Source organism: Alexandromys fortis, unplaced genomic scaffold (assembly GCF_014885135.2).
Source record: "Alexandromys fortis isolate MF-2015 unplaced genomic scaffold, M_Fortis_MF-2015_v1.1 scaffold_134, whole genome shotgun sequence".
Classification (NCBI taxonomy): domain Eukaryota; kingdom Metazoa; phylum Chordata; class Mammalia; order Rodentia; family Cricetidae; genus Alexandromys; species Alexandromys fortis.
The window spans coordinates 1,447,523-1,465,865 of NW_026068007.1; the positions used below are offsets into that span (position 1 = coordinate 1,447,523).

Sequence of the window (18,343 nt, forward strand, 5' to 3'; positions counted from 1 at the left end):
TCTTGAACATCTGCTGGTTGTTTCTGAACAGGGAATTACGGTGAGAGTGGAATGGATGCTTTTAAAGAACTGGCTGCCCAGGAAGGCCTCTGCATCGCACACTCAGATAAAATCTACAGTAATGCAGGCGAGAAGAGCTTTGACCGGCTCCTGCGCAAGCTCCGGGAGCGACTTCCGAAGGCCAGAGTTGTGGTCTGCTTCTGCGAGGGCATGACGGTGCGGGGACTCCTGAGTGCCATGCGACGACTGGGTGTCGTGGGCGAGTTCTCACTGATTGGAAGGTAAATCTCAATCTCTCTCTCTCTCTCTCTCTCTCTCTCTCTCTCTCTCTCTCTCTCTCTCTCGTTGGCACATATGTGAATCCTTTATAAAACCAAGCTTCTTGACTCCAGGTGAGATGGACAGAGCTGAGCACCGTGTCCCTCCTCAGGCAGCGCAGACCTGCTGGTGTGTCTAGCACAGACAGAGGCATGCCGAGCAGCATGCCTGGTAACAAGGTGATGAGACTCCATTAGAGACACAAAGCTGTTTGCTGGCATGTCTCCTCGTCCTTTGCTTTGACCTCCTCCAGATCCGAGCAAACAGTGCCCAGCATAGTATTGGTGAGTGGAGGGCAGAGACAGGAACAGAACATAGATTTTAACAGTTGAAATGTAAAGAACTGACTAAATGGAGTTGTAGACATGCAGTATGCTGTGTGTGTGTGTGTGTGTGTGTGTGTGTGTGTGTGAAGGATAGTTCATGGTGTTCCAGTATGATTTTTGCAGGTATCTTGTGATGGATTCAATGTCTCATTTCTCTTTCTGGAGGATATGAATGTATGTGAGTACCCATTCCCAGCATCCTTTATTTTTTTCCCCACAGGAATTTTGATCAAATCGATTCTTTGCTTACTAAGTTATCTTCTTAGTATTGCATAAATGAAATGCCATTTCCTCTACTGATTCTATCTCAGCAAAGGTGCACCTGTCCTAAGTACCCTGACTCTTCTCCAGATTTTGGTGCTCCCTCTTTCCCCTACACCGGATGGGGTATGTTCATGCTGCCCTTACAGAATGACCTCAATTGCTGGCCCCTTCTCTTGGAAGCTGGGAAATGGTAGCATCAGCATCTGCACGTCCCCAGTGAACTCTCTCTTCTTGCCCTGTGTCCACTCTCTCTATCATCCAGAATTAGCAGCCCGAGACCCTTCATTGGCTTTTGAGAAACAGTTAGGACAAAAATACAAACCAACAAGCGAAGAGACATTGAGACACTCTCCAGGGATAGGGAGGCATGGTGGACAGGTCATATTGGGATTCAAACCCCAGGAATTACTGAGTTTGGGTAAGACTGGCACACATGTGCTCATAGTCATCACCTTGGCTTCTTCAGCATGATGCAGAAGTGTGAAACCACTTACAATAGTCATAAGAAAGCAGGCCCTTTAAAGAGATGCATTTGAAGAAGATTCCTGTCTCCTTTAGGAGGGAAAGGATGTAAACAGCACTGTTGAAGTGTTACTCAGAATGCTGTTCTTAATATAAGCACCAGGGCAGATGGCACCCGCTAGTCACTCTTCAATTACTTCTATAAAATGCCTGTTACTGTTATTTTTTTTATAAAGAATTTTTACTTTAAAAAAAATCTGATGTTTACCATTTCCAACACTCAGGTCTCTTTATTATCTTGGGGGTGATCTACTTTGGTTTAAGAAATTTTGAGCAGATGTGCCAGATGTGAGCTTTGGGGTACACAGACTAACTGCTTATGGAGGACGATGCTCTGATGTGCTGCTCTAAGTGCAGTGTAAATCCATTCTGTCACTGTTGTTCAAAGCTGGGAAAGGTGGTGAAATGACACCTCAGACTTGTTGGCTCTAGTTTGTATGCTAACAAGGAAACTAAGCTTATGTAAGCAGTTCTGAGAGTCTCGTGGGCACCTACTTGTGGAGAGATCAGCCACTTGCCCTTGTACTTCTTTCATTTCTCTTATTGTCTGCCTGCCCCCACCACGATGGATTCTATTGTTCAACCCCTAGGAACTGTTGCCCAAACAAGTACCCACATTGCTAAGAACACTGTCTCCTGCACCAATGGTTGCTGCTCTTGAGACATGCCAAAATTGTAGCACACCCTGCCAAAGTGAGGGAAATTATCTTTTTCTCTCTAGGCTGCCTTCTGTGAGGGTCTATCAAACTGGTGTTGGCTCTTATTTCTATCTCTTAGCAGGTTTTGAAGAAAATAATATTTTATAGCTTGTGTTCATAATACTCCTTTAAGATCCAGGTATGAATCTACTGGGAACTGAGCAAGGGACAATGTTGGCTATAATCATATACATACTTGGGATCAGCCTTCCCCTCAGGTGGCCAGTTGTTCTTTCAGCAGGTTAGTTCTGTCCTGAGTGCTGCCAGTAGACACTGCCTGAGCTCAGCTTCTACTCAGCAGACAGTCCAGAACGTTATCAGTGACTTCCAGGATACCATTTCAGGTTATAAAGTCAGGAGTCACTCTTTGCCGAGTTCATTTTCTTTCCTCTGACATGGTATAAGGCTAGCTGCTGCCACACTCACAAGAGGACATTGTATAGGTGACAATGGGCAGGACCTCTTTTTATATAGGGAAAGACAAATAAGTTTTAGTGTGGATTGTAACAGGAGATATTTCATTGTAAATGAGTAGAATTTCCTGAATTAAGACTGACCGGCCCCCCTTCCATGGCTCTTATTTCCCTTCACACTTTACAGTGTATCAGGAATATTTGCCATTACTCCCATCAAGTCATTATTTCAGGATTTGAAGATTTCTGATATTGCTATTCTCCTCCAAGGTGTGGTCTTCCTTTACTTAGCCTAGCACAATAACCACCCAACTCAACTGCCTCCCCACTCCCAGCCAGCTGTTCTCAGAACAATCTGAACAACTGAAGTCAAGTGATGTCAGTCTTTACATCTCATGAACAATAATACCTTAAAATGCATCCTAGCATCTTGCATAATAAATTCCATACAAAAACTCCCCAATCCTATCATTGCAGTCAAGTCTTTAAGCAGACATTCGTTAAGCAGATGTTAAGCTTTAGTAAGCCAATTATGAACTGAAAGTCTGTAATCCTGGATTCCATTAAATGCACTGTCTTAGTTACGTTTTATTTCTCAGAGATAATGGGACCAAGGCAACTTGCAAAAGGAAGCAATTACCTGACGGTATCAGTTCTAGAGAGTCGAGTCCGTGATCATCATGGTGGGGAGCATGGCAATGGTAGTAGGAGGGTAGAAATGGCATTGGAACAGTAGCTAAGAGCTTACACCTCATATACAAGCATTAGGCAGAGAGACACTAAGAATGATGTGGGCTTCTGAAATCTCAAAGCCCATCCCCTACCACACCTCCTTCAACGAGGCCACACCTCCTAATTCTTTCCAAACACTTCCACTCACTGGGAACCAAATATTCAAATATATGAGCCCACTGGAAGCCATTCTCACTCATATGCTGCTGCAGAAGGAAACTTCTCAGATGATAACTGAGCAAGACATTGATCTATGAGTATGTCAGAATGTCAGTATGAGTCATTTTGTTTCTACTTTTCTAATAGTAGTAGTAATTAATTTTACTATGGTTCCCTGGGCTATCTAGTCTCAGGTTCTTGCTCACCTAAGCAGTGTTGGGTATGGATTCTATCTTGTGGAGTGGTCCTTAATTCACATCAGATACTAGTTAGTTTTTCCCACAAGCTTTGTGCCACCATTGCCCTAGCATATCTTGCAGGCAGGACACTATTGCAAGTCATAGGGTTTGTGGCTCGGTTGATATTTGTGTTTCTCCTTTGGTAGTAAGCAGAGTACCTTCCTATACCAAACACTAGGACACCAATGTAGACACCAGCTCAACTTCTTCGTGTTTAGCAAGCTGTTGTAGGTGTTGTCTTAAGCAATGGGACTTGGCTGTAAGTTTATGGAGAGCAATCTATAGTTTAGGCAATAGTCTGGGTTGTTTGGGGGTTCCCATGAGACCTCCTTGACCAACAACTCAATGAGATGTAATGCAACCCCAGTACTTGAGGCTTCATTTGGTAACAAGATACAGTTTCTACTGAATATATCACCCTTTCAGCCTAGAAAATGAAAAAGAAAATTAAAAGTCAAATTATCATACATTTGGGAATTGTTCATCATGGAAAAATAAACTACACTGCAAAAATTAGAACTTTAAAAGGGATTTCTTAAAGTTAATAAAATATTCTATAACCAGAGAATGTGAGATAATGGAAAAATGGAACAAAACAAACCACCAGCCCAGAGTAATGGCTCTGCCATGAAGTACTCACGTGACCTTGGTTACTCAGTGATTAACCCCAAGACCATTGTTTTTTTTTCTGCAGAAAATGAAATATTTGGCTCTAGATCTTTGTTGGGTATTTTTACAATCTTAGACTCTATAAGAAATTCAGATAGTATAATGAACACATGATCAATAGGATACATTCATGGGTTCATTCTATCTAATCTGAGTCATGAATTGGTGTTGTTCAATCTACATTGTCTCATCAGTCACCTTGCTAAACCCAGAACTCTTCGAATGAGCTCAGCGTTTTCATCTGTGGTCCTGAATCCAGCCTTCAGGCTTGCAGGAGATTCTAATGTTGGACCAGTAGGCATGCCACCCCCATCAAGTAGGTTAACTTGATGTTTGTTCATATTAACCATCCTGCAGCACAATAATGTATCTTTGGCTGTACCAAATTATTATTGTAAGATTGTTCTTAGGATTATGCTCACCATATCCACAGTGATCATTTTAATGATGATAATAATGTAGACGTGTTTGGGATGTAATGCCTGCTAGGCATTCTATATGCATTGTGTATATCAGGTCCTTAATTTTCACAGCCACGTGATGAGAGGGTAGGCATCTTACCTGCATGTTGCTTCATTGAAAATTTAATTAATTTCTAAATGATACAGAGAGAAACAGTCTAGATTTGAACATCAGCATGAAGGCATCAGCTTTTGTGATTGTATTCAGTTACTTACACTATCAATCAGACTATGCCTGCCTTGTTTAAGTGGCATTGGTATCACCCCTCATTTTCCTGTCTGTTTGCTCCCTTTTCCTGACAACTACTTTAATATTAAATTCATCTCCTTCAGAAAAAAATAACTAAAGTTACTACACCACATGGGAAAACTATTTTACAATTCTGATTATATTATTTCTCTGAATCCTTTACATTTCTTTTCAGCATTAACTATTTTAGATGATGATTCAACAAAGGGGCTTATAAACTCTTTCAAAACTCATTCTATTTTTCTACCACAATACCTCTGTTTATCTATGGAACTGAACTTATACAGAAGCCAATACCTGTTTCTGCATATGGCTGTTTGTCCATGTAATCGTCCTTAGTCAGAAGCCTGTTTGGGATAAATGAGTCTCTGAAATCAAATTATTAAAATTCAAGGGATAAACTAATGAATTTGTTCTAACTCTTAGATTGTTTCTTTATCTGACAAAAGTAAATTCTAAAACAATACACACAAACATATATAAATATACAGATATACTTGAATTCATATACATATCAGTAGTAGCTATTGTTGGCTGAGTGCTTGTTCCCCTTCTATTAGTATGTATCTCTATTCCTACCAACCCTGCAAAGCTGGCTCAAAATACACATAAGTTTAGATAATCTCAAATTCTGAACATGGTAGGTGGTAGTGATAGAATTTGAACTCACCACTACATCCTGTCACTGAAAAGTTACAGTAAGTATTGAATTATAGCTGAAGTATCTATTTCATGTAAGAAAATTATTTTACATTCCTGATTACTTATTTATTTCAATTCTTTTTATTTATTTTCTAATATTAAATATTTTAAGTGATAATTCAAAAAGCATATAATAGTTTTTAAATCCTTCTGAAAAGAAAACAAAAGCAAAGAAAGCAAAACACCTTTAAAGTTTTGCATTAAAGCAGCCACATCTAAGAGTAGTTGATAAATGATACCAGTTAGAGTAAATAAACAGAATTCGCAGCTTTGCCTATTTCCTGTGTTTCTCTCCTTCCTCATGAAAACTGTTCCGTCCCTTTAAACCAGTCATGTCCTAGTTTTCCGATTCATGGACATAAAAAGGAGAACCCCTTTCCCCTGCCACATACACAGAGCAGGTATAGTCTCAAGCATCTCTGAAATATGAATCTGGGATTCCTAAGGATGACCATAGGATAGAGATGGCAATTTCATGCTGATTGACAGAACTGTGGAGTGATGGCTGAGTTGCTCATTAGTTGGCTCCTGTCCACAGCTGAACCCAAGAGAGTCTTCTAGCCCTCATCAGATACTCCTTCTAGTCTTCTAGCCATCATCAGACACTCCTTCAGCATCTCACAAAGGAACTGGAGAACTCATACCTACTTTTCAAATTAGTTTTATTGAAATTCACCAATGCTAAGAGTATAATTTGATGTACTGCATCATCTACATGAACCAAAGCAATGATTTGTGAAACATTTCCATCACCATGAAACACTCTTCAGTGTCTCCAGGATGGTTCATCTCCAACTCCATAGAATAGCCATTGACTCCTGCCATTGAGATAACCATACTGAACATAGGCTTTTGTGTCTGACTTTTTCTTTCTTTCTGTTTTAAAGTTCCATTAGAAAGTGATGACTCCAACTGTGGCAAACAGTTAATTTTCATTTTGTTATTGATTACTTTTATTTTTTTGCAATTTCAGCCACGTACATGGTGTATTCTGATTACTTCACTCCAATCTCCTCTTGTCTCCTCCCAGCCCTGTATTCTTCTTTTACATCCATGCCTTTCCTTTTGCTTTGTGACCACCGAGTTTACTAGGACCATGTGGCTACAGGCTTGGAACTATACACTGGAGCTTTGTAGGCTTATCATTTAGGAACATAACTGAAGGCCATACTGCCCCCTCCCTCTAAATCCACCATTAACAATAGCTCAACCAGGAAAGGTAGGAGCTTATTAATACCTCCCTGATCCATGTTGACTTTGACAGGTCCACTTTGTGCAGGCCTAGTACAGGCAATCAGGCCTAGTACAGGCAATCATAGCTACTGTGTGATTATGGTTATAATAGCTGTATCTTGTTAAAGATAATATTTTTGTATCTTTTCTCATTATCTTGTGGCTCTTACATTCTTTCTGCTGCCTTTTCTATAATAGTCACTGAACATTAGTGGGAGTGGTATAAATAAGTAAGAATCCCAAGCAGCCACGAATCTTGGTACTCATCACAGACTCTTACTTAACTGCTAAAACACTATTCCGATAAAATTACATCGATAGTTTCCTCTTTATTTCTGGGTAAGATTCCAGGGGCATGGCTATGCTCATTTGCATATATACTTGCCAACTGGCAGGAATTTCTATCGTCTCAATATAAACTTTATCTGTTATGAATAATACTGTTACGAACATCCATAGTCAATTCTTTTGCGGTCATCTAGCCTTAGCTCTTCTTAAGAGAAGAGCTGATGGGTCATAAATGTGTGATACTTTTAATTTTAGAAGTTACTTTATAACAAACCACCTAACTGTTCTCCAGAGTGACTGAAAGATTGCAATTCTAACAGCAATGTTTGAGAACTCTAAATCCTGCACCACTTCACCAAAATAGGATTGTCAGTCTTTTCACATTTAGCTGTTCCAGTGGGTGTACAGTGGCATCTCTTTGTGGTTTTCATTTGCATTTTCCTAATGACTAATAGTAGGAACACTTTTATGTACTTATTTGCCATTCTGATACATTTGTGGGTGAAATCTCTTGTGTACAGCTGTGGCCATTTCATTGTCAGCTTGTTTGTCTTGTTCTGTGGAGATTCTTGATCACTTCGGAGCAGAAATTATGTTCATGCATATGCTTAACGAATTTTTCTTTCCTCTTGTGTCTGAAACTTTGATTTTGTTAGTGGTGTTTTAGAAGATAAAATCTAATGTTGACAAGGAATAGCTACCAAATTCTTCTTTTGTGGTTCATACTCTGTCCATCTGCTCCAAGATCAGATACATTTAAAGCAGTTTTATAATTATTTTAGTTCATATTAACTATGATTCATTGGGAGATAACTTTTTTGTGCTGTGAAACAAGAGTGAGGATATTTTTTATGACTAATTGATGTAGGAAGGGCTATTTCCTCTGTCAACTAGTTTTCATTAAAACAATAAATCTATTGTAAATCCTCTGTAATCTACCTGTAATGTAATCAATCCATCTGCTATCTCACAGCCTTCTATCGTTAGCTGTATTCTGTTCTTACCCGTCCCTTTCTCTACTGTGTAGCTTAGAGACCATCACTAGGTGGTCACGCGACTGTTTTGCTTATTATCTATCTATGTACATATTTACATATTTATGAATATTTGATGATATAAATGACACAGAACTTTAATATCAAACCATGATGTCAGAAATCTGATGTAAATCCCTGGATTAAACTAAGGCATTATCAGGTCTGTTCCCACTTTTAGAGTCTGCCCACACCTCACGACTTATTCTAGTCTTCCTCTATCTTCCAAGGCCAACAGAGACGAACGGTTTTATCTCAGATTGTCACCTCCTCAGTTCTTCCACCTGATTCTCTACCATTATAAATAACTTTTGTGTTTACTTTGGACCCATCTAGGTAATGCAGGACCTTCTTCTTAATGTAAAGCTAGCTTATCCTAAGCTTTGGTTCTATCCTTAGTTCCCCTCTGTTATGTGAGTTAGTGTGTTTACTTATTTCAGTGAGGAAGGCATGGAGCTCTTTGACTGCTCATTGATCTGAGTATGAAGCTAGAAAAAAGTGATTAAGTAGTAAACCCACAAGAAAACCAATGCCAAGAAAACATTTGGTGGAAAAATGATGGAGACTGGAGAGATGGTAGGTTGAAGAAGCATGCATAACAGAGGGAAAATTTTGAAATTGTTTGAGATCAGACGTCTTAATTAGGTCATACTTATAACTGTGGTACGCGGCATGGGAAGGTTCAGGGTGTGGAATTTCCACAAGGGTAGCATGTGCATCTGGAAGATGGACCAGTAGTTTATAATTAACTAAGGCTTTCACTGTATTTCTAGAACTGATTTACTGCTTTATATTTGCTGTGATGTTATTTGAACTTAACACTCTGTGTGTGTCTTAGAGAGAGAGAAAGAGAGAGAGAAAGTAGCACTTCATATGTTTCATAGTTTTTGAAAAATACTGTCTAATGAATCAGTGGGGAATACTGTGTTAGAAATGCAAGAGGGAGGGCCAGATTTTAAAAAGAGAAACTGCTGTGCTTCCCCCGATCTACAAGAGTGAGGGTATCACGGGGTGACCATTTACATAGCTTCAGTGGTGAGCCTGAACAGGGAGGAATGTTTTAGTAGGAAAATTCTTTCTACTGAAAACCCTTGGCCATTGGCAACTCCCAACCATATCTCTTATATTTGAGGATAAACTAATTTTGATGAACAGTGAAACAGTTAAGAATTATAGCTCTGGTCATTCTAGAGCATGGGAACAACCGAGCTTTTTCTACAGGTAGATTATTTCAGTGTTTTATGAAAAATCTCTGGGAAGGCTGCCAATTACACAAAGAAAGCCTACATTTCCCACTAATACATTTATCCAAAGTTCTTCTTGAAATTACAGCATCAGGTATATTCCATGTTTATAAGATGTACAGCTATTTTTTTCTCTCTGCTTTTCTACCTAACTTTCCCCTCCCTCCCTCTTCACTCCTTTCCTCCTTCTTTCCTTCCCTTTCCCTCTCTCACTTTGCCTGTTGTATCTCATATAGTCAGGGGTGGCTTCAACTGTCCTCTTCCGATCATCCTAGTTCCACCTCCCAAGTGCTAGGATGACAGGCGTGAGCCACCATGCCTAGCTTGGGCAGTGCTCAACCTTAGCCCAGAGCCCTGTTAGAAAAGCAGTCCGGGATCCTTTGTTTTTATCTGGCATCTCTTAACAATAAGTTGTGGTTTTTACATGTTTTTTGACACATTGTGCAATGAAAAGAAGCATGCCTTGGAGAGTCCACTTTAATCATTTAGCTTAGCAATTTAATTAAATTTTTAAATATAATTTATTTCAATCATATTCTTTCCCTTCCCCCTATTCCTCCCAGATCCTCTCCACCTCCCTATCCTCACACCTCCATACCCACCCAAGTTCATGTTCTCTTTCTCTTCCTCTCTCTCAAAAAAGACCAAAACCAGAAAAAAATACCAGTCCCACCAAATCCAAAAGAACTTAAAAGTAAAAGAAACAAAATCCATAAGACAACAACAATCCAAACTAAAACAAAACAAAAATGAACATAAAAAAATCCACCATGGAATCCATAGTAATAAAATAACTCCTAATGGTATATTACTATTCCCACAGAGTAGAGAGCATCACTCAGACCTTATCAGGGAAGCTTCTTGTTCTCGATGCTAATTAACAAAGAGACCCTTAAGTGAACCGTGTGCAGAGAGTGAAAGGCTTAGGAACAATCTACCCTAAATGGGATGTCTTTACCAAACTCCTCCTTTCAAGGCTCACGGATCTATGCGGAAGAGGAGGAGGAAAGACTGTAGGAGCTAGAGGTGGAAGATGACTCCAAGAAAACAGCAACTTCTAGACACCAAATGATTGATAGATATATGATCTCACAAAGACTGTGAGAGCATGCACAGGACTTTCATAAGTTCATAGCAGAAGAGTACTGAAAAGGGCAAGTGGACACAGAGTCTTTCTACCCCTAGCCAAGAAGTTATTTGCAACTGAGACCTGTTGCTGAAAAAAAAAAACAGTTTTCTCCAACACAAAACAGATTATATGTGTTTTGGCGAGCTCAGTCATTTTTATGATTTTCCCCTACTGTTCATTTTTCTTTTGCTGGGACATAGTCACTAGAAGTTACCTAGGCAATCAACCCTCTCCCCAAATATAGGTGCAGTTTTAAGAATTTCTGAGAGCACTAATAATAAGTAGGGAATATGATCTAAAAGGTTTTGGGGTTTGATTTTTTTTTCTAAAAAGGAAACATATTTTCCTTCCATGCTCACCAAATATAGCACATGGAATGTTATTAAAATTCACTCATCATTGTCTACCGGGTTGGCATACCTAGCTTAAAAAGTGCAAAGAAGCTGCAATTGCAAAACTATGTTGCAGGAAAGAAATATGGAAGTGTTGCTTGCTGTAATGTTTTCTAAAGGAGAGTATTGAAAATTATTAAGTCAATGAACTGATTTTGGTCATTAAAGCCATTTGTCAACAAATGACATTGGTTGCTGTAAAGTCATTTAATGAAGCTTATAACTTCTGAAAGATAAGTGAGAGTTCATTAGCTTTGATTCTAATCATTAAATCTGGATTGTTTGTACTTCCATCCCTAAGCCTGTCTGCAAAGAAATGAAGGCGTTTGCTGAGCCTGACCTTCTGCAAAGAAGGACTTATGAAATACAAATAGTTTTCATTCATCCAAGGGCTTCTCCTATAAAGCTTGGTTTAGGGACAGTCCACTTGTAAACTTACTTACTGGCCTATTGCTACAACTCCAAAAGTAGCCTATTGCTACTTTTTGTCCTATTGCTACTTTTTGTCAGAGTTCTTAGCTTCTTGTCACATGGGTCTTTCTGTGGTGTCACTCACATTATATTGACCAAGAGAGTAGTGGGAACTCATGGTTCTTTTCTAACATACTTCTGCAGGTGATATCCTATTGCTTTCTACAGGTTTTGCACTTCAGAATAAGTCTTCATGTCCAGAAATTCAAGACTACACAAAGGAGGGAGACTTAGAAAAGTGTAGCTCTGATGTCATGGCTTCCATTGGGGTAGCGTTTGTGCTTACAGTTGTAGTTAACATTTTCAAGATAATTGAATTTACTTTTCAACCTTTTTAGCTTTTTAAAGCTGTTATACTACTGATGTTAAAGCCAGTTTCAAAATGAAACTTCCATAAAGACACAATTTTGTAGGCCATCAGTATTCTCAACAAGAGTTGATGTGTGAATTTTCTGAATTTAGTAGAGATGTATTACAGTTTCTACTTCCTCTAAAGTCATCTAGTTGTGCAGACTCTGCAAAACCTATCACTGTTAGTCTGAATTCACCAATAGGGGTGTTTTTTACTGCATAGAAACTCAAGAAAGTATGTCCAAAAAAGGAGTATTTTACTTTGTATTGGTTGATTTGACTTAAGTTTTCCTTCAAAATGATGAATTGTAAAAATGAAGATTATAATACACATAATTACAGTTTCAGAATCTAACTCCTGAATTCAAAATCTCTTTTCTTATCTCGTACATAATTTCTGTTTTGAAAAAAAATCACAAAGTAACATTTTCAGTTCTTTATGTACAGATAAGATGGTGCCATTAGTGGGCTAAGAAAGTCCTAAGGTCTTTTCTGTGAATGAAAGAGTATTGTGTCCATCAAAGTGTGACAGTACAATGGTCATATTCTCAGTACCACTGAACCCAAGGCTTATCCAAATATTTAGGTTGTAAAATCATTATAGCTTTAGGAAGCCTCTAATCCCATACATTCACTTGAAAAGGAAGCTTAAAATGTATTAAATATTTCTCCTATCCTGATAGCAATTTTTGAAAATTAAAAAACTAAATTTAAAACATTATAAATACATGGTATTTTCATGTACATTTGCTAACTATTCAATACACACTTAATATTAAATAATGTGATAAATGCTTAATTAATATTGGCAATTAAAATTATTCAGTAAGAAAATAGATGTCTATTGGACTTCAGTAAGATTTCTTTGTAGATGGTAAAATTGACATTATAGAACCATGTAAGTAGACCTGGAAAGCAATAATAGGTTAGATGATAGGTTGGTAATTATGGCTTGGTCATAATGTGTTATAACATGCTTTTAGAATTCATGGATCATCAGGATTGTTTCTTTTTGAGACTAGTAAACATACCTATAATTGGAATGTCAATGAATGTATTAGAATAGTTGCATAGATCAACCATTGATAAAGTCTTAGTGATCATGTCTAAATTTTAATTACTTCAACTGACTCCATCTTCTCTAGAAGGAGCATCTCCAAATTGCTTAAAAATCTTCTGCACGTTTCCATTTAAGTTAAATTAAATACTGTAATTCTTTCAGATTTTCTAAGTAACAATGAAATCATATCTATTACATATCAACATAATTAGTTGACTGAATAAGCTGCAAGAAGAGATGATTACATTTTTTCAATTATGTTATTTCTTGAATTACAATAAAAATTATTCTGAGAGTATTATTTTGACTAGCAGTCACAATAGTCATAAATGTTATGATTCTTGTCCTAGCTTCTCCATTTGCTGCTGACTCCTTGGAAAGTCAACTTTCTACAAACTGATTTTGATTTTAAGTACACGGCACTATAATAGCACATGTGACCTGTAAGCACTGTCGTGTGTTACTGGCTGGACTCAATAAGTACTTCTTTTGTTTCATAAATGTGCAGCTTTCGTCTGTATCTTCCCTAGGAGCGTACTGGGAGTCAAAACAGCAGAGTCAGTAAATCTGACCTGAGACCATGGTCCCAATATTTGCTTTCCTAAGCTCAACTCCGTGGAGTAGTAAGACTTAACTCATATTCCTAGACAGGACTACTCTGAAAACTCAAAATAAGATAGCATAGGATATTGTTTTATAATACTAAAATATTTAAATTCTTTTAGTTTCCTTTCTGCTCCACTTATTGCGGAATTAGTTTATGCAGGTTATGTGTGTAGAAGAAGGGCTCGCTTGTTTGTCCAGGCCACCCAGAACCAAAATAACCACACAGACACTGTATTAATTAAATTACTGCTTGGCCCATTAGCTCTAACTTCTTATTGGCTAACTCTTACATTTTAATTTAACCAGCCTTACCAGCAAAGTTTCAGCACGTATATCTCCAGCAGCAGCAGCTCCATGGCATTCCCTGACTCTGCCTTCTTCCTCCCAGCCTATCAGTCCAGTTTTCCCTGCCTACCTAAGTTCTGCCCTATCAGGCCAAGGCAGTTTCTTTATTCATTAACCAATACAAGCTACACATAGGAAGAAGAACCTCCCACACCATTTCCCTTTTCTGCTTATACAAAAAGGAAGGCTTTAACTTTAACATAGTAAAATTACATATAACAAAACAGGTACCAAGCAAGAATTACAGTTACAATATTTTTATTTATTTTATCTTTTATCATAAGTAAGGAAAACTATAACTATCTATTCTTCAGCTCCATCAAAGGCTCCAAAAGGATATGATATTACCTAAGTAAATAGGAAGTGCATTGTAAGAAACTTCCAAAACTCTAGAAATGACAGAGACGTCTTGCTGCCTGGACAGTTAACCAAAGTTCTTCTGTATCATTGGGGCATCCATCCTCAGCCTACAGGCCCATAGTATCCAGCAGACATTTCCATAAAGCAGGAAATTTTAGAGACAGTTTAGTCATTTTCTTTTGTATCCTTCAGAATGTGTCGTGGACCTTTTTTTCTGAAGCAGGAATCCCAAAGGATCAGCTCACCTTTCAGCAAGTTCAGCAGTCATTTCTCTGTGGATCCTACATGTCCAGTGAAGCAGTCAATGCAAGAGCAGTTTCTTGCCCAAATGGCTAACCAACTCCATAAGGAGCATCTTCCTCTTGAAGTAGGTTGGTACTGCCAGAAGCAGATGTGTCTCATTGTCATGAAAAGTCCTAAGTTATTAAACATTTTAATGCCATATTCTGAGGGTCCTGAAAGATTTGAAGAATACCTATCTAACTGAAATATAACTCTATACATCTAGAAAATATAACATGACTACAAACTTGACTATTATTGATGATTTATGTATTAACTTATATTTCTTAATTATACTTTAGATTTTAAAATAAGCTGGAAGAACATAATAACTTAATCAAGATCAGAAATAAATATACAAAGTATAACAAAATTGACCTTAAATTTGAATCAATAAACCAAGATCTAGAACAATGCAAAGTATTCATCTCTATAGCATATCCCCCTTTAAATGTTAAAAGAACATTTACAAACAAAATTTAGGAATATGGGCATAGTTTTGTCCATACTGCTTTCTGCTGATTGGGGGCGCTGTTAATCAGGCCATTCGTGTTATATCCTGTGTGCTATGTTCATCTCAGTCAGCAGTTGGATGAAGTAATCTTTAAAGGGTGTTCATAGCAACCTTTCAGGGGGATGTGGTCTTCAAACCATATTGATCTTGAAGCAATCCACAGATTCTCATCTTCCATGAAAAGAAAAGAATAACCTCTTTTCCAAAGCACTGTATACCTAGACCCAGATTCTGAAGTCAAGATACCTATATAATATACAGGCTGGTTTAGCTTAGCAGCCCATACAATGAAATGTCTTAGCTCCTTCATAGTCAAAAAAAAAATAAATAAAAGAAAACACAATAATATACATAATCCAGATTCTCTTTGAATTTTTCATCTTTATGTGTTTTGTTTTTACTCTATTACCTTTTAATATTTATTTTATTATTTTTACTTCTTTAATCTATGACTGTCTGTATGCTGTCTCTTTAAAGATTTTATCCCCCCCTTTTTTTTAAAAAAAAAAGCATTAACTTTATTTTGGTGACTCTTTATACTCTTTTTTTTTCTTTCAAGCCTACATTTGTTTATCCAACACTATGGCCCATTTATAGGTCTTTTATGTCTGAATCTGTCCTACTGTGTATCTGTAATTCTTTATTGTCCAGGAGCACTTCTTAAAATGCTGCCTCCAGCAGAGGCTCCATGGCTTCTCTCTTGACTCCTTTCTCCCAGCATTCAGATTAGTTTTCCCTGCCTATCTAACTTCTGCACTGCTATAGGTCCAAAGAAGTTTCTTTATTCATTAATGGTAATCACAGCATACAGAGGGAAATCCCACATCACTTACTTTATGTGGTTTATCCAGTAACAGGTTCAGAACACCCCATAGGTTTCAATAATATTATCATTTTGATATATTTTGTTGCTGCTCTTGTTAGTGATCAGATTTTTCAGTGAAGTGTTAATATACTTTGGTTGATTATGAAAAGTGAAGCTGCAGTTTAAGTTAATCAGATAAGAGGGAAAGTAGACTTCTCTTACTTTTAATCATGAGGCTAGACTTACAAGTTCCTTTTCGAAGCAGAACTGATAAGCTTGTACACGAAGCAAATGTGATCTTAGAGTTTCCATGAAATCAAATGTAAGATAACAGTCATTGTGAGAGAGCACTAGCTCATAGTTTTTCCTTCCTGTTACATCTGAGAGAAGACTAAGAATTTCCTCTGTTTCTATCTCAAATAGATTTGTTTAACTTTGATCACCTTCTTTTTTTTTCACATCAGAGTCAGAATGGACTACAGCATCCAGATGCTGTTCACTTCAATATTATTAAAGTCGGTTTCCATCATAGGACTTTTATTAGCATCTCGTGATTTACTGTTACTAGGCCACAGAGTAACTGTTCGTTTAACATACCATACTTTATATTTCAAATGATTTTATGAAAATAATATTGCTCTAATTTGTGACTTGAAGCAGTTCAATTGCATTTTGGAAAAGAACTTTCTTCTGATGAACATTTTGAAAGAAAATCATTCCAGTAATGTCTATATATAAAATCAGGAAGTCCAACCCCAGCCTAGCTGCAGGAACTTTGTGAACCTAGTTCGTTGCTATCACAGAATACCCAGGTGTCTTTGTTTTCTTAGTTTTCACCACAACCACCTTTTAAAAAAATTTTATTTTCTTATTATTGTGTGGGATGTGCATGAGGTTGAAGCAGATAATGTGTCTAGGTCAGAGAATACCTTTCTGTCCTTCCCTGTCCTTCAGAGCTTCAGTTCCAAAGAAACACACAGATGCTTATATTAATTATAAACTCTTTGGCCTTTTAGCTCAGACTTATTACTAACTAGCTCTTATGACTGAAATTAACTCATAATTCTTGTCTATGTTTAGCCACAAGGGTTTGTACCTTTTCTCATCTTGCCTCCTCTGTGTCTGGCTGGTGACTGACTCTGCTTTTCCTCTTTCCAGAATTCTCTTAATCTAGTTACCCCACTGTACTTCTTGCCTGGCTACTGGCCAACCAGCATTCTGTGAAACTCATATGAGGAACAAATCTTTATAATGCACAAGAGTATCATCCCACAGCATTTCCCATTTTCTCTTTCCAAAACAAGATCCCAGAATCTAATCTCCTTTGTTTATCTTTTATCATGATCATTATCCATAACAATTTATAACCAACACTCTAAAAAAGACAAATATTCCTAATCCATTTTTGGGGAATGTGGACATAGTTTTTCTAGGTTACCTCTGCTGATTGGGATGCTGGTAATCTTATGGGAACTCAAAGAAAAATCAGGATTATGGTCCAAGTTCTGACTGGAGTATTCTGTGAGGCTCAGTCATTTCAGGTAACAGTCTTGAGGCTGTTTTGGATATAGAACTAAGAGGAAACTGCAGCAAAGGTGCTCTGAAATGTTGGATCCTCTGGGGCATCCATTTTCATTGGAGATTTTTCAGCGGGCCTTCCTTGATCAATTCTTATTTTTCTCAACCCAGAATAAACTTGCAGTCTTTCGTTTCTTTTGTAAATAAAAGCAAAAATTTTTCTTTAGAGTAACATATCTTTTGACTTAAATTTTAAAGTCAAGGCAGTTTCAAAATATATAGGCTGGATTAACTCAGCAACATTTGACGTTGATCAGCAATCAAACGTCTTTTAGCAACTGTTCAACTATTGCTCCTTTCTCAGCAATCAAACAATTCAGAGACAACACAGTAACTGACAGTATCCAAACTCTCTGTATTTTCCATTTTATATGACTCTTTGTTTTCTTACTCTCTTTCTTTTTTTAAAGAACTTTTCACATCCCTTTTCTCTCTGAAGCCTATGTATATTTATAAACATGCTGAAAACTGTTTAGACATTTTTTAATCTGAATCAATCTTTACTGTATATATCTTTTTCTGACCACAGGAGTTTTTAATCTGCTAAGTGGCATGGCTAGGATTAAAGCTGTGGCTTTCACAGCTGGCTCTGCCCCATTCCTTGGCTTCTTGAGAGGCTAACTTCATGATGGAAATATTGGGAGAAGCCACATTTATTGCCACAACTCTGCAAAGTTTCTAGAGCCATATCATCACCAAGAAGCAAGCTGCTAGCAGCTCACAAGCACCATTTAAGTGTTTAGTGGCAGTCCCCTCCACCCCCATATGCACTCCTTCATAACCACTCAGAAAAGGACCAGTTTCCTATGGGCTTCAGCGAAGCATGGCATACCAAGCTGCCATAAGACCAAGCATGACCCCTTGTATTTAGACTGGGCAAGGCAATCCAGCATGAGAA

General features: G+C 37.7%; 1 protein-coding gene across 2 annotated transcripts in view; it reads left to right on the forward strand.

The window, feature by feature from the left end:
* Grm1 (glutamate metabotropic receptor 1) overlaps nt 1-18,343 on the forward strand; it is a 365,609-nt gene that overhangs the window by 118,728 nt on the left and 228,538 nt on the right. For both annotated transcript variants that reach the window (XM_050161614.1, XM_050161615.1), the window contains exon 2: nt 32-281. In XM_050161614.1, coding sequence (XP_050017571.1) covers nt 32-281 — 250 coding nt within the window. The remainder of the gene's footprint in view (nt 1-31; nt 282-18,343) is intronic.